Raw genomic sequence first — 13,830 nt, 5'->3', positions numbered from 1 at the left:
ATGAAGGCTGTTTTTTCACTTGGGATAAGAAAATCCTTCTCAAAGCAGTAAGGGCTCTGTGAGAGTAACAGGATCCATATGCTGAAGCTGGCTGCTAATACACAGCATATGGGCCAGTGAACTTTCCAGGCAGAAATATGCCTGTAATTCTCTAAAGAATGCCCCAGTAAACTCCAGAAAGGACCATTACTTAGGTGACAGATGGCATCGGCGCAGCTTCTGGGCTTCATAGGCCTGTCGTTCCGTGGAACGTGAGCCACAGACAGGGATCGCAAAGGTCCTGGTTGGCCTTAAGATGGATGGCACTGGCCTGTAGCCCTCTCTGTAGGGCCCCGCACTCCCCCAAATACCACGGGCTTGCTCTGTTCTCTTAGGGGATGTGCATCTGATGGTAGTTCCTCAGCTTGGCAGGATTATCTGTTAAACTGAGTGGAAACATTTTATCCCCTACTCATAGAGACAGCCTTACGTAATGGAAAGAACACTTACCTGGGAACCAGGTGGCCTGGGCTCTGGGGCCACCCTGGTCCTCACTAGATGTGACCTTAGGGAAGTCACTTTACCTCTCTTTTCTGATCTGGAAAATCAGGAGGCGGGACATAGTGATGGTTCGGACCCCTTCGGCTCCCTCAGGTTAGAACTCAGTGGCCCTGACTCCATCCAGAAGACAGTGATGGGAGAAACCTGCCACCGCCAGGCACTCCTGCCCACCGGGTGCCGTGGCCCCGGCGTTATATTCCATTGCAGCTCTGTGCACTATGGGTGAAATTCAGGAAAGGTAGGGGAAGACATTTCACGGCTCTCAGGAAGAATTCCATTCTCGGGCCCCAATAAGTCAGCAGCAGCAAACTGACTGAGGGAGAGACAGGCTGCCCTTCAGTCACTCTACTATTTCTTCTGAACCAGCATTTGGAAGTCTCTGGACTCCCACGTCGTATTCTCACAGTGGATCCCTCAGGATCCTCTCCCAGCCTGTTCCCGATTCCTCACCATTACCCTCACTCCTCCCCTGTTCCGTTCCTTTCCCACCGAACCATCCCTTTCTCTGCAGCCTCTGCTGGGTTTTTCGATGGGCTGCTTTGTCTGTAGGACAGTTAGGAAGGCTGCGCCCCTGATAGCTGAGTTGCCCCCATGCTCCCCCTTCCCCGCCCAAGCAGGCCCTTTGATCCCTCTGTTCCACTGAGCACAACCATGGTTGCTTCTTCATCAAATGAGAGCAGACTGAGACCCACAGCAGCTCTGCAAGGCTATCACCATGGCAACGAGCATTCCCTCCGTTCTACTGTGAAGAGAAAATGGCTGTTAGAAGGAATGGCTAGCTGAGTCTATTACTCGGTCTATTTTGTCCAGGCCCCTCCTTCGTACCGGCTTTGAGAAGCTACGCATTGAACCAAACGTCCCTTAGCTTTTAGCCTGAAGATTTACTTCAGCTAAGAGGAGGAAAGGCAGAAGGAAGTTGAATCCCAATGAATAACAGCATTTTTCCTACTCTAAAAGTATATTTTCATAAGGAACAGTTATCTGCTCTAAGCAGATCAACGAGGAACTCCATGAATACAGGAAACTGTGAGATCCGGTGCAATGTATTTTGTCTTATGGGTGGAGTAGAGCGTATAGATATTCCAACATTGCAGTGTGGTAGCCAAGAGATTCAGGGACCACAGGGCACAGACTCCAGCATTTCAGAAGAGTTGACTGACGACTTGGGGTGACGATGTTTGATTATTGTCTCCTCTTATGCAAAGAGGTGTATTGGTCCTATAGTCGTGAGGTAAGGTGAGCGTTTGTTTGGCATCCCCTGCTTCAAAATCAGTTTGGATCTTCACGTTGAATCCTCCCCCGTCGTGGTTAAGCTCCGTGGCGTGGGGAAGTGGCAGGAAACCCTGTGCAGGGTTGTGGAGCGGCAGGCTTCCCTCTTAACACAGCTGTGGGGATGCTGCAGGTTGATGGAACTGGCTGGGCTGCTGTTGCCGTGAATCCCAGACGTGCTGCTCTTTGGAGCAGGACTCTGAGTCTTCTCAAAGGGTCAGAAACCTTTAGCGCAGAGGTCACCCCCAGATCTTCCAGGGGACCCTGCACTGTCTGATAGAGGATATTCCCATTCAACAGGGAATGGCCTGGACCCTGTCCACTCCTGGCCTCGGCATGAGGAACTCTGGTAACAAGTTCTCAAAAACCCGAACAACCTCTCTTCACTCTTTCTTGATGTGAGCAGGGAGACTGGTTTTGAAACAAAGCTCTGGTTTCTGTCTCAGAAATCCAAACGCATGTCTAAAGTGGACATTGTCTTTTCCAGTTTCTCTGCAGGTGGATATTGTCCCCAGCCAAGGGGAAATCAGCGTCGGAGAGTCCAAATTCTTCCTATGCCAAGGCAAGTGTCACACCGCATTTCAGGAAACCCACCCCTCAGAGCAGAGCCAGCGGCTGTGTCTACCCGGCTGATCGCAGTACGCCTGGAATCTCGGGTCACACTGTGGCAGGCTCTCAGAGTGACCAGAGAGCCAGGGAAGTGCTCAGACCCCCTTCCTTCCCTTACCAAGGCTGCCCCAGGACAGAGAAATGCGCTGTGTGGACTTCTGCTTCGTGATGGAGGAGGTCTAGGGATTTTCTTAGGGAAGTCAGCACAGCCCCCAGACCCCCTGCGCTGTGTACATCCAGAGTCCCATGAATGACACTGGAGAGCAGGGCTGGTGCAGAAAGAATGCTTCAGTGGGTCAGTGTACGGATTATTACAATCCCCCAGAGCAGGAAGATCCAAGAAGGCCTAAAGAGTGCCTGAAAGAAAACTGAGTACCAGTACCTCTTTTTGCTGTGAGGACAGGTGCCCTGGGTTTCCCAGCTCGCTAGCGAATTCCAATATTCTGTCCCATTGCCCCAGCCAGAGCTTAGAATTCGTTGGACCTGGTATCCTTGTCTTTTGTTTAGAAAATATGCCCCCCTTTCCACAGCTCAGCTAATTATCAGTAAATGTCCTGCGGAGGAAAGGCTTCCTATGAGGCTTTGGAGTCTCTGTATGTGGCATGCCTGGGATTTGGAACATGAAAGGACCAGGAAAGAGCTGAGCTAGGTGTAAACTGGCATCGAGCAAGTCGCTTTCGGCAGGGAGGGGCCTTGAAATGCTGTCATGAGTTGCACCAGATGAGGTGGCTGGTGGCCGCTGGATGTGTTCCTTCCAGCTTTGCCTTCGTTACAGCAATTGAAATGATCTGGACGTGCAGCCATAGCGCATCTTGCAAATAGCGATATTTATTGAAAACATGATGGGCCCTGAAAGGAAGGCTGCTTCATTTCCACACTAAGCATCTTTGCAGGGCGGGGGGTGTGGGCTGGGGAAGGGTGCTGTGCGGAGAGGCAGGGCAAAGCCATGTCTGGGGATCCCAGAGCCCTTGTTCTAGCTCAGCGTCTGGACAGCTCGGCAGCTGTATCCCAAGGTGCCTGGGGAAAGGACGCAGAGGCGATGCTGGCTACCTTCTTTGCAGCATTTAGGCAGATGCATTTGCCTCTCTGAGACGGGAGTGCTGCAATGACAGTCATGCCAGTTTGTGCAGACAGATGCTGGAATGAAAGTGGTTGGAGTCTACACTCCAAAACTAGCCAGCGTCTCATCTTGCACTTAAGAGACCGTAATCTAAGCCCTGGAAAATAAGCTGACGAGTTGGCTCAGACCAGCTAGCCTTGAGCTCAGATCCCAGCTATACAACTCCCTTTGCCCCCCATTCTGTGCGGTTATAAGCTCCTAGCTTAGTGCCTGGCACACAGTGGGTCCCCAATAAATATCTCTTCTCTTCCCTCACTAGGGATGGGACCACTATGAGAAATACCAGCACCAGTGTTTGTTGAGTTCTTTCCAAATACTGTTACGGACATAACAATTAAACGCAGAAACCACCAACATCAACGGTCATTCCCCGCCCCCCTCCTTGTCATCCAGCCTGATGAGCTCTTGCTTAGTAGCTCTTACTGAGTACCCACTGTCACCCTGGAGAGGCCGTTGTCTTTTCAGCATCAGCGATTTGAAAATAATCTCTTCCTCTTTAGTGGCAGGAGATGCCAAAGATAAAGACATCTCCTGGTTCTCCCCCAACGGAGAAAAGCTCACCCCGAACCAGCAGCGGATCTCGGTGGTGTGGAACGATGACTCTTCTTCCACCCTCACCATCTACAATGCCAACATCGATGATGCCGGCATTTACAAGTGCGTGGTCACTGCAGAGGATGGCACCGAGTCAGAGGCCACCGTCAATGTGAAGATCTTCCGTAAGATCCTCCCCCTTCTCCTTCTTCTGTGTTCCCTGTTCCCTCCTTTGTCTAGGAAGGCACATGGGTAGCAAAGAGAGTGGAATGGAGTAGAGGACCCACTGAGGGCTTGACAGGGCCCCTTTCCTCCTTTTCCCTAAGTCTTTTCTGCATCAAGCTAAGAGCTGCAGTACGTTTTTAAATGATCCTCAGCCAACTCCGAACTCACAACTGTGTTCATGCTGGTCACAGCTACCTCCCACTGGCCTCCATTCTCTAAACTGAAATTACACCATTCCCAGAGGACTAGGGTGGGTTCCCTTCTCCCTTCCCCAAGGGCTGACTGACCGTTGTACACTTCAGCTTATCCCCTCTTATTTCACTTTTTCCTGCTGGTAATGGAGTGCAAAGGCTCAGTGGGGTGTGTGGGGTTATTATCTGAACACTCTGTGCCACTCAGAGCGGGTAGTTCCCACTGGCACCTCATTACCTTGTTATCATGCATCTGTCCTGTTGGCCAGGGTAATGATGGGTGACAGCCAATGGAACAGTACTGATCGTCACAGTATTTATTGCCATAAGCCTGCTTTTCTTCTGTTTTGTTCTTCAAAATTCTTTCTGCTGTAGACAGGCTGGGGATGGGATGCCAGACAGAGTGGGAGACCGAGGAAGGACTGGTGGCGCCTCCTATTAGCTGTAGAATAAATGTTCTACCGGTTCATTTTACCTGTGCACTGTGTTTCATTGGCTCCATCGCACATGGCGAAGACCCTTGGTAAAGACAATCCTTTCCCTCTGTAGACCCTTTTCTGCACAACATGTCATAAATTGAGCACTTTGAATAGACACTATTTGCCAAACACGGGTGATATATTCCCCTCCTTGTGCCAGATGCTCTGCCTGCATCTTTGGCCAAGTGATGGGTCGGACCCCCTTTGGTACCACTGTATATATGGACTCGGATCCGAGCAGTATGGTGCCAGTGAAAAAGGATCTTTGTGGGAGAACCAGCCATTTTCCCTCACTCTCCTCTTGTTCCTTTTCCAGAGAAGCTCATGTTCAAGAACGCGCCAACCCCGCAGGAGTTCAGGGAGGGGGAAGATGCCGTGATTGTGTGCGATGTGGTCAGCTCCCTCCCCCCAACCATCATCTGGAAACACAAAGGCCGAGATGTCATCCTGAAAAAAGATGGTGAGACCTGGCAGCTGCCCTTTCCCCTGGGCCACTGAACCAGCTTCTGACGCGTTCTAGCCCAAACTCAGATTCCAGTGTCCCCAAACCCCATGTCGTTTCCAGATCAAAGGTTGCATGTCTATAGCTTGTATGTTCAAGCACTTGACTTTCTCTCCAAGGAAAAAGACAGATTTCCAATAGACTTTTGCCCTTGGCTCTATGTTGGAGCCAGGGCCACATTTTCTTATTGCAGCTTAGAGCCTCTCCCCACTCCCAGGTCCCGCCCCCCGATAAGCCTGATAGCAGGCAGAAGGAAAGGCTCAGCCACCTGCCTGTAGATACCAGCCCTCTGACTGATCCTTGGATGAACCTGTGCCTTGTCTCTTCTAGTCCGATTCATAGTCCTGGCCAACAACTACCTCCAGATCCGGGGCATCAAGAAAACTGATGAGGGCACTTACCGCTGTGAAGGCAGGATCCTGGCACGTGGGGAGATCAACTTCAAGGACATTCAGGTCATTGTGAATGGTGAGGAGATCTGTTCTGCTTTCTCCACGGGTACAACCTTGGCTCATCCGTGGCAACTGGGTCCACCCCTTCCCACAGCCCACCCCTAACCTCTGCCTTGTTTGTTTGTTTGTTTGTTTGTAAACACACTTGTCTTTGGGTCTCCCTCAACTGTGGGGACTTTTAGTGCGGTTCTGGAATGTCCTTCATTATCTTATAACACTAGAAACTTGCCCCATGCTTACTAGTAAAGTCTTATTCATCCTTCACTGTCCTTGAGGTTACTGTAACTGTTAAGTTAGTCCCCTGGTTCAGTCTTCAAAGAAAATATTATAATCAATTCAGGACTCAGAACAGTCAGAATCCTAGTCCGTGGGCTTATTAATCTTAATTTGCAGTGTCAGATAAACACACCCACGGAATCGATCTGACATTTACAAGATGTTTACAGGAAATGTCAGTACTAAGAAAATAAGTAAATCATGGTTAAATTGCTTTGGATATGGATATATATTTTTTGCCAAACTCGCCCCCTCTCGTTCCTTTGGTAAAAAATCGTTTGTGCACAGGGTTGTTTGTGACAGTCCCAGAGAAATGTCGCTCTTTGGTGAGCTGGTGCATTTCAAATTGGTCTTAACCATTTAATCCCTAGAAGCAGCAGTTTTTAATTTTTTCCAACATCAAGAGCCCACCCCCCCGCTTTTTTTTTTTTTTTTTTTTGCGTTACGCGGGCCTCTCACTGTTGTGGCCTCTCCCGTTGCGGAGCACAGGCTCCGGACGCGCAGGTGCAGCGGCCATGGCTCACGGGCCCAGCCGCTCCGCGGCATGTGGGATCCTCCCGGACTGGGGCATGAACCCGCGTCCCCTACATCGACAGGCGGACTCTCAACCGCCGTGCCACCAGGGAAGCCCAAGAGCCCCCTTTTGAAAGTCAGGTTCCATCAATCATGGTAGTTGTAAGATTGGTATGCATTGATTAAGAAAATATATAATGATAAATAGCCACTGTAAATAGAATACCACTGTAAAATGAACAAAACATACTAATACAGCTTCTAAATCTATGTTATTGAAAAGCAATATTATATATTGTTATATGTATAACAATACTATGTATTGTTGAAAAGTACTAATGTGCGTTTGTGGATGAATTATTGATCCAGTTTACAGTAATTATTTAGTGCACACCTGAACTTAGATCCCTTACAAGTAACTGTGCAGCTGCCCAGGACTCTTGACCGTCTGACCTGGGGTCTCCTGGAAGTGCCTCTTCTCCAGGCCAGCGGGTCCTTCCAAGATTTCCCCGCCACCCCTGACAGTCCTTCTTTCCTTCAGTGCCGCCCACCGTCCAGGCCAGACAGAGCATAGTGAACGCCACCGCCAACCTCGGCCAGTCCGTCACCCTGGTGTGCGATGCTGAAGGCTTCCCAGAACCCACCATGAGCTGGACAAAGTAAGAAACTGGCTCGTGCTTTTTATCGCCGACTAGTGGAGAAGGAGACCTTGTGGGGCCTGTCCTGCGTTGGCGTTCCAAGGGAACAGGGGTGGGCGGCTGGGGAGCATCAGCTCTGGGTGCAGGATGGATTCTTTTCTGTCAGGTCCTCTTGCCTTGTGTGTGCATTGGATTCCTTCATTTTCAGTTTGTGGGGCAGAACCAGAGGTTCTCTTTGGAATTTCGGGGGGCGCAATTTGTAGCCCTTGGGCGGAACTGGAGATTTGGGTAGAGGAATCACGAGGAAGTACAATTTGGCGTCTTAACGTTCTGTGAAGATTCCGTCTTTCGCGTGGGCTCGGTCCGCGTTTTATGGAAACTAATTAAAAGTTAACCTCTTAGCTCTGTAGTCAAAATCACGGTCCTTCACATTTCTGTGCCCTGCAGGGACGGGGAGCAGATAGAGAATGAGGAGGAGAAGTACCTCTTCAGCGACGACAGCTCTGAGCTGACCATCAGGAAGGTGGACAAGAACGACGAGGCCGAGTACGTCTGCATCGCTGAGAACAAGGCCGGCGAGCAGGATGCGTCCATCCACCTCAAGGTCTTCGGTAAGGACAGGGAGGTCAAGGTCACCCCTCTGCCACAGCTCCGCTTACCCCACACAGTCCATCAGCAGGACCCTGTCCACTCTGCCTGGGAACCTACCCCACTTCTTGCCAGCTTCACCACCTCGGCCCTAGTCCAAGCCATGCATCGGTCCCCTTCAGCCCCTCCCACTCACAGTAGCTAGAATAACCTTAAGCGCCACCGCTCTGTTTCAGATCCTCCAGTGGCTTCCTATTGCAACCAGAATAAAATCCAGACGCCCTGCCGTCAACAGAGGCCAGATCTGAGCTAGCCCCTGGCTCCCTTCCTGACCTCATCATGCCTCTGCTGTGCTCTACATTTAAAGCTCTCCAAGCCCAGAAGCCCTCTTCTTCTCCCTCAGACACACTAAGCTTGTTCTCTGTCTCAAGGCTGTTACACTAGATGCTTCTTCTGCTTGGAATGTCATTGCCCCAGATCCCCTGTGAGCCGCCCTCGTGTCATCCCTATCCAGATGTCAGTGCATCACTCAGACCAGCTTCTCAGTTACTCCTTCCCTCCCTGCTCTGGCCAGTGCATCTCCCGTATCTTCACCCCACCCGTCTCTTCTTCAGTGCCCTTCTCAGTACCTAAACTCATCTCATTTACATACTGGTTTGGGGAGTTATTTCTCCTGCCTCCACTCTTATACGTCACTTTATCTCTGGCATTCCAAACAGCACCAGACTCCGGAATAGGCCCTTGCTAAATATTAGTGACCGAGTGGCTGCCTCTGTCTCCATTTCTTCTTTCCCTGGCCTGTGTGAAGCAGGGTCATAAAAGTCATGAAAAGAACCTCCATAGCTCTACTCACTTCGTCTCTATAAACTCAGTTAACTTCCGTTCATTTAGAGCTGAAATGCACTTTGACCTGACTTTGACAAATTTGTGGCAGAGAGATGTTTAACCTAGTGGCTCTCAGCTCTGTCTGCGCGTCTTTTTTAAAAACACAGATAAGCGAGTCCACCGTAGGTGGTGCTGCCAGAGTACAGACACCGCAGGGGCAGCCCTGGTGCATGCAGCTCCCTGGTGGTTCCAGCACCTGCGCTTTGGGAACCTGCCTGGGACCCACTTGTTTAGCCTGATAAGGAGAACTCATTGATGTTTGTAAACACAGACCTTTGAAAACCAAGCATTTATGTGCAATTGGAACCGCTATCACAGATGAATCCCGTTTACTCATTAATGACAATTAATTAATGGGCTTAGAAACAGGTTATCAGTTTGGTCTAAATTAACTGTACATACTTGAAAGTGAAGCTAAACTTCTTGGAAAATATTCTTGACAGTCTTTTCTCTGATTCTGACTTATCTACCCCAGTCACTCCGATTTTAAGTTTTTCTAGATGAAAGACAGATGCATTTGTTAATGTATTCCTTAATTTTCACAAATATTTACTAAGCGCCCTTGTTGCTGGGCGAGGGGCTACAGAGATGAGTAAGATATGGTCTTTTGACCCTGAGAAGCACAAAAAGGGACATAAACATATAAGCATATAAGTTATAATAGGTGGTGTCAGTTAACAACATTTGAGTACCAGCTGTGGGCCCAGCCATTGCCCAGGTTATGAAGATGAATATCATACACTCTGTTCTCATCGGCGGGTTCACAGGCTAACGGAGATAATCAGTGCTGAAATTTTTAATAACCCATTATAATGACTTCATAATAGCCATATGCACAGTGTTTGATAAGAAAAGATTTGATTTCTGGTCCTGTGTGACAGAAGTTAGAGAAGTGTTCGAAGATGATATGCTTTTCCCAAGTGGGAGTTTCCCAGATGCAGGAGAGGTGGACAAGCCTTTCAGGGCAGGCCACACAGGCATCGAGGCCGGAAGAGTCAATGTCGTGGTGAATGTGAACTTGTGAACGAGGACTGTGTCTGCTCCACTCACAGGCATACCCCCAGGGCCTAGAACATCACCTGGCATATAATAGACACCCGTGTTTGAATAAATGAGGGAATCATAATTAGTTTTATATGAATGAAGCATAATGTATGTGGCAGGGAGATGAACCTGGAAACATGTACTCCCTTGTCTTTAGGGACTTCTTTTAGATATCAGCTCCATAAAGTAATAATACCCAACACAAAGTGAGCACGTATAATGTGCCTAGCACATTGTATGTGAAGTACTATCCATAAATGACCTCTTTTAACCTCATCACAGTCCTATGAAGTAGGTTTAATTTTTATCCCCATATTGCAAGTGAGGAAATTGAGCGCAGAGAGATTAGGTGTCCTACCCAAGGAGCCGGGACTCAAACCCAAGCTTTCACATCCATTCCCTGGGCTAGCAATGGTGGTCACTCCTCCACGAAACCCAGTTTAACACATATTACGTCTGAATTCCATATGGAATGACTAGTGGATTCTGCCTTTACCTCCATGGGTTACGTGGTTTCTCTACGGAAGTGCACTCAGTTCTAACTTGGCTGGTCAAGAAGAGATCTTGGCTTCTGTTCCAGGCCTCTCTGGTGGCGATGGCTGCATCAGGAAGGAGGAATGTGTAGTGTCAAGAGCCATGTGGGGCTGTGCTAAGGTGAAGAGGGTGGGTGAGTCCAGGGAAGGAGGCAGGGAAAGTAGGATGCAGGAACTGTGGGACGGCAGGATTTGTATTTCCACCCTCCTCCCTCTCCACAGATTCCCTCCTGCATCACACACACACTCTCTCTCACACACACACACTCTCACACACACACACTCATACACACTCTCTCATGCACACACACACACACTCTTACACACACTCTCCGTCTCTCTCACATACACACTCTCCCATACACACTCACGCACACACACACTGTCTCATACACACTCTCACACACACTCACAGACACATTCTCATACGCACACTCATACACACACACGCTCTCACACACACACTCCCTCTCTCACACAGACTCACACATACTCTCTTACACACACACTCACACACTATCATGCACACACTCACACACTGTCTTGCTCTCACACACATACATTCTCTCACACACACACTCACACACACACACACTCTCACACACACACTCACACACACACTCTCACACACACACTCTCTCACACACACACACTCTCTCTCATACACACACACTCTCTCTCTCACACACACACACACTCTCTCACACACACACTCTCTCTCTCTCTCTCTCTCTCTCTCTCTCTCTCTCTCTCTCTCTCTCTCACTCCACTACCACAGTTCTTTCCCAAGACTGCAACTGGGAGAATGTTCATTAGGCAGCCCAGTAGAGCAAACAAGGAGATGTGGGCCGACTCCTGCAGAGACAGGTAAAAGGATCATAGGCACCCCATCCTCCGGGCCCCATCCACCTCTAATCTGGGCCCCATCCTCCTCTGTAACATCCTGAGGAGAGTTCACATGGTCTCCTTGGAGCAACCTGGTACCCCATGTATACCCTCCTTTCTCTCTTCATTTCACATTCCTGACCTCCTTTCTCTCCTCCTCCTTCTTGCCTCCCCATGGATTTTGGAGATTGGTACTAAGGCCTGGGAGCTGGGTGGGGAAGGGCTAGCTAGTTGGGACTTCATCTTTCGTCAGCCCCTTTTTCCCTCTCCTTTGCCTTCTGCCTTGCCATCGGGAACCAGCATTTGGGGAGAAATGGGGTAGGTTCCCCAGAAGCAGCAGAGTTCAGAGGAGGAAAGAAGCCTGTAGCTTAGATAGTAAAGAAGTTCTCAGAATTGTGGCTTCAAGAAGGGCTCGCAATTAGTGTGTAAGAGACATACCTAAATTAGGGACTATCGTAATTATCCTAAGTGATACCATTTTTTCCCAAGAAAGGGACGTGTTCTAGCATGCACTGCCCTAGTTATCAGCCAGAAGCTCTTTTACTAAGCTCATCCTCCCTTCCTTTAAACTTGGCAGTGAATTTCCATTGCTCGCCTCCCCTGGGTCCTGCTGAAGAAGTATTTTTGTCTCCACAGATTCTTAGTATGCTCGTACGAATGCTCTTGAGGCCTCGTGGTACTGTGGTCTGAGGCAAGTTCACCAGTGGGCAGAAGCTTTGCTCAGCTGACCCCTTAGGACCAAAGCAGCCCTTGTGAGTTACAGCAAAGGACAAACAGGCTCTGGAACGAAGGGGTACCCTGTCATGCCCAACACCTCAGTGCAGGGAAGCAGGGGCCCTGGAGCCCTCCTTGGCCTTGCAGGACCCTGGATTGGAGTTAGAGTACACAAGTCTGGCCCTCAGTGGCTGGGTGCAGAGCCATGGATGTGCTGGATGGAGAGAGCAAGCATGCTTAGAAAACTCACAAAGACAGCTGTGCTCACAGGAGGGTCCGTGGGGAGAGGTGCAATGGAACATTCTAAGGCATTAAGTCCCATGGCGGCAGGTAGAGAACAAAACAGGGATCCAAAGTCACGAGGGCCGAGCACGGTATGGTGCACATACCATCCACAGAAGAAACCTGGAGAGATTCTTCTAGATGCTGGTGTTCAGAAGGAAGGAAGCTTTCTTTAGCAGGATGACCCCACATCTGTCCCTGTCTGCTCAGTGAAGCCCATCGTCCCAGAGTCATTATTCAGAACGTGCCTTTAACTCTCCAGAATGCCCCAGTCTGGACAATAAATGGTATTGCTATCCTATTTCCAAGGCAGCATTCTAAGCCTTCAGTTAGCTCCAACAATAGCATTGCTTCTGAAGTGCAGAAAGGAATAAGTTACCAGCGAGAAGCTTGCCTTCCTTCTAACAGCCTCTGTAGCCCATACAAAATTAGCCATTGTTGATCATGTTTTTAACAAGAATATATTTTGCCTTGTGCAAAGACTTACACAGTGTAGCCTTTATAACCATCTGGGAAATGGAGTCACCAAGACCAGATATTATTAATAGATGTTAACTGGCCCTTGTCTGTCTTCTGCTAACCTTTGCTGCCAGGACAAAGCACTGTGGAGTGGGACAAGGTCAGCAAACACTGTCTGGATCACAATGTCCATGTAGGTTCCAAGAGGCCAGAAAGTCAGCCTTCCTGTGGCTGCCTCCAGACCCCAGACCAACTGTCAGTTCAGTGAATTCAGTTGTTTGGCTGATTTTTTAACTTTTCAATCTGTGATTTTAACAGTAGAGAAATGCAACTTTCATTTTACCTCTCTAAAACCTTCTGTTCAACACACTTAACACTTACTCCGTCCAATATGACTTATAACCTCCTCGAAAGTTCTATTCATCAAGACAGACACAGAACCTTCCTGTGGGAAAACCTCACTCATGTGGGCTCCATCAGTTCAAATTTGTAATCATTTGACCACATTGGATTGAGATGTGCCTGGGTGCTAGCCACCAAAAAGGATTTGCTATTCTAGGTACCTCGTGTAAGTGGAATCTCATAGAGTCAGAAAGTACATTGGTAGATGCCAGGGGCTGGAGGGTAGGAGGTATGGAGGGGGAATAGGGAGTTAGCATTTAATGACAGAGTCTCAGTTTAGAAAAGTGAAAAATCTGGGAGATGGATAACTGAGAGTTGTACAACAATGTGAATGTACTTAGTGCCAATGAACTGTATAGTTAAAATAGTACGCTTTATATTATGTGACTTTTACCACAATAAAATACGTTTCAAAAAAAAAAAAAATTTGCGGAGATTTCCCTGGTGGTCCAGTGGTCAAGAATCCGCCTTCCAGTGCAGGGTACGCGGGTTCGATCCATGGTTGGGGAACTAAGATCCTACATGCCGCGGGGAAACTAAGCCACGCACCACAACTACTGAGCCCGCCAGCACTCTGGAGCCTGAGCACCACTAACTAGAGAAGCCCACGCACCTCAGCGAAGACCCAGCACAGCCCCCCAAAATTAATTAATTAATTATTTATTTTTTAAAAAAGGATTTGCTATCAGC

At 48.9% G+C, this 13,830-nt stretch overlaps 1 protein-coding gene across 9 annotated transcripts in view; it reads left to right on the top strand.

The window, feature by feature from the left end:
- NCAM1 (neural cell adhesion molecule 1) overlaps positions 1-13,830 on the top strand; it is a 325,913-nt gene that overhangs the window by 256,972 nt on the left and 55,111 nt on the right. For all 9 annotated transcript variants that reach the window (XM_032639641.1, XM_032639643.1, XM_032639645.1 and 6 more), the window contains exons 2-7: positions 2,297-2,371; positions 4,039-4,257; positions 5,284-5,427; positions 5,800-5,937; positions 7,252-7,369; positions 7,796-7,959. In XM_032639641.1, the coding sequence (XP_032495532.1) occupies positions 2,297-2,371; positions 4,039-4,257; positions 5,284-5,427; positions 5,800-5,937; positions 7,252-7,369; positions 7,796-7,959 (858 nt within the window). The remainder of the gene's footprint in view (positions 1-2,296; positions 2,372-4,038; positions 4,258-5,283; positions 5,428-5,799; positions 5,938-7,251; positions 7,370-7,795; positions 7,960-13,830) is intronic.

This window comes from Phocoena sinus, chromosome 8 (assembly GCF_008692025.1).
Source record: "Phocoena sinus isolate mPhoSin1 chromosome 8, mPhoSin1.pri, whole genome shotgun sequence".
NCBI lineage: Eukaryota > Metazoa > Chordata > Mammalia > Artiodactyla > Phocoenidae > Phocoena > Phocoena sinus.
Note: the sequence above shows the minus strand (reverse complement) of the source record. Positions and strands in the feature narration are given on the sequence as shown.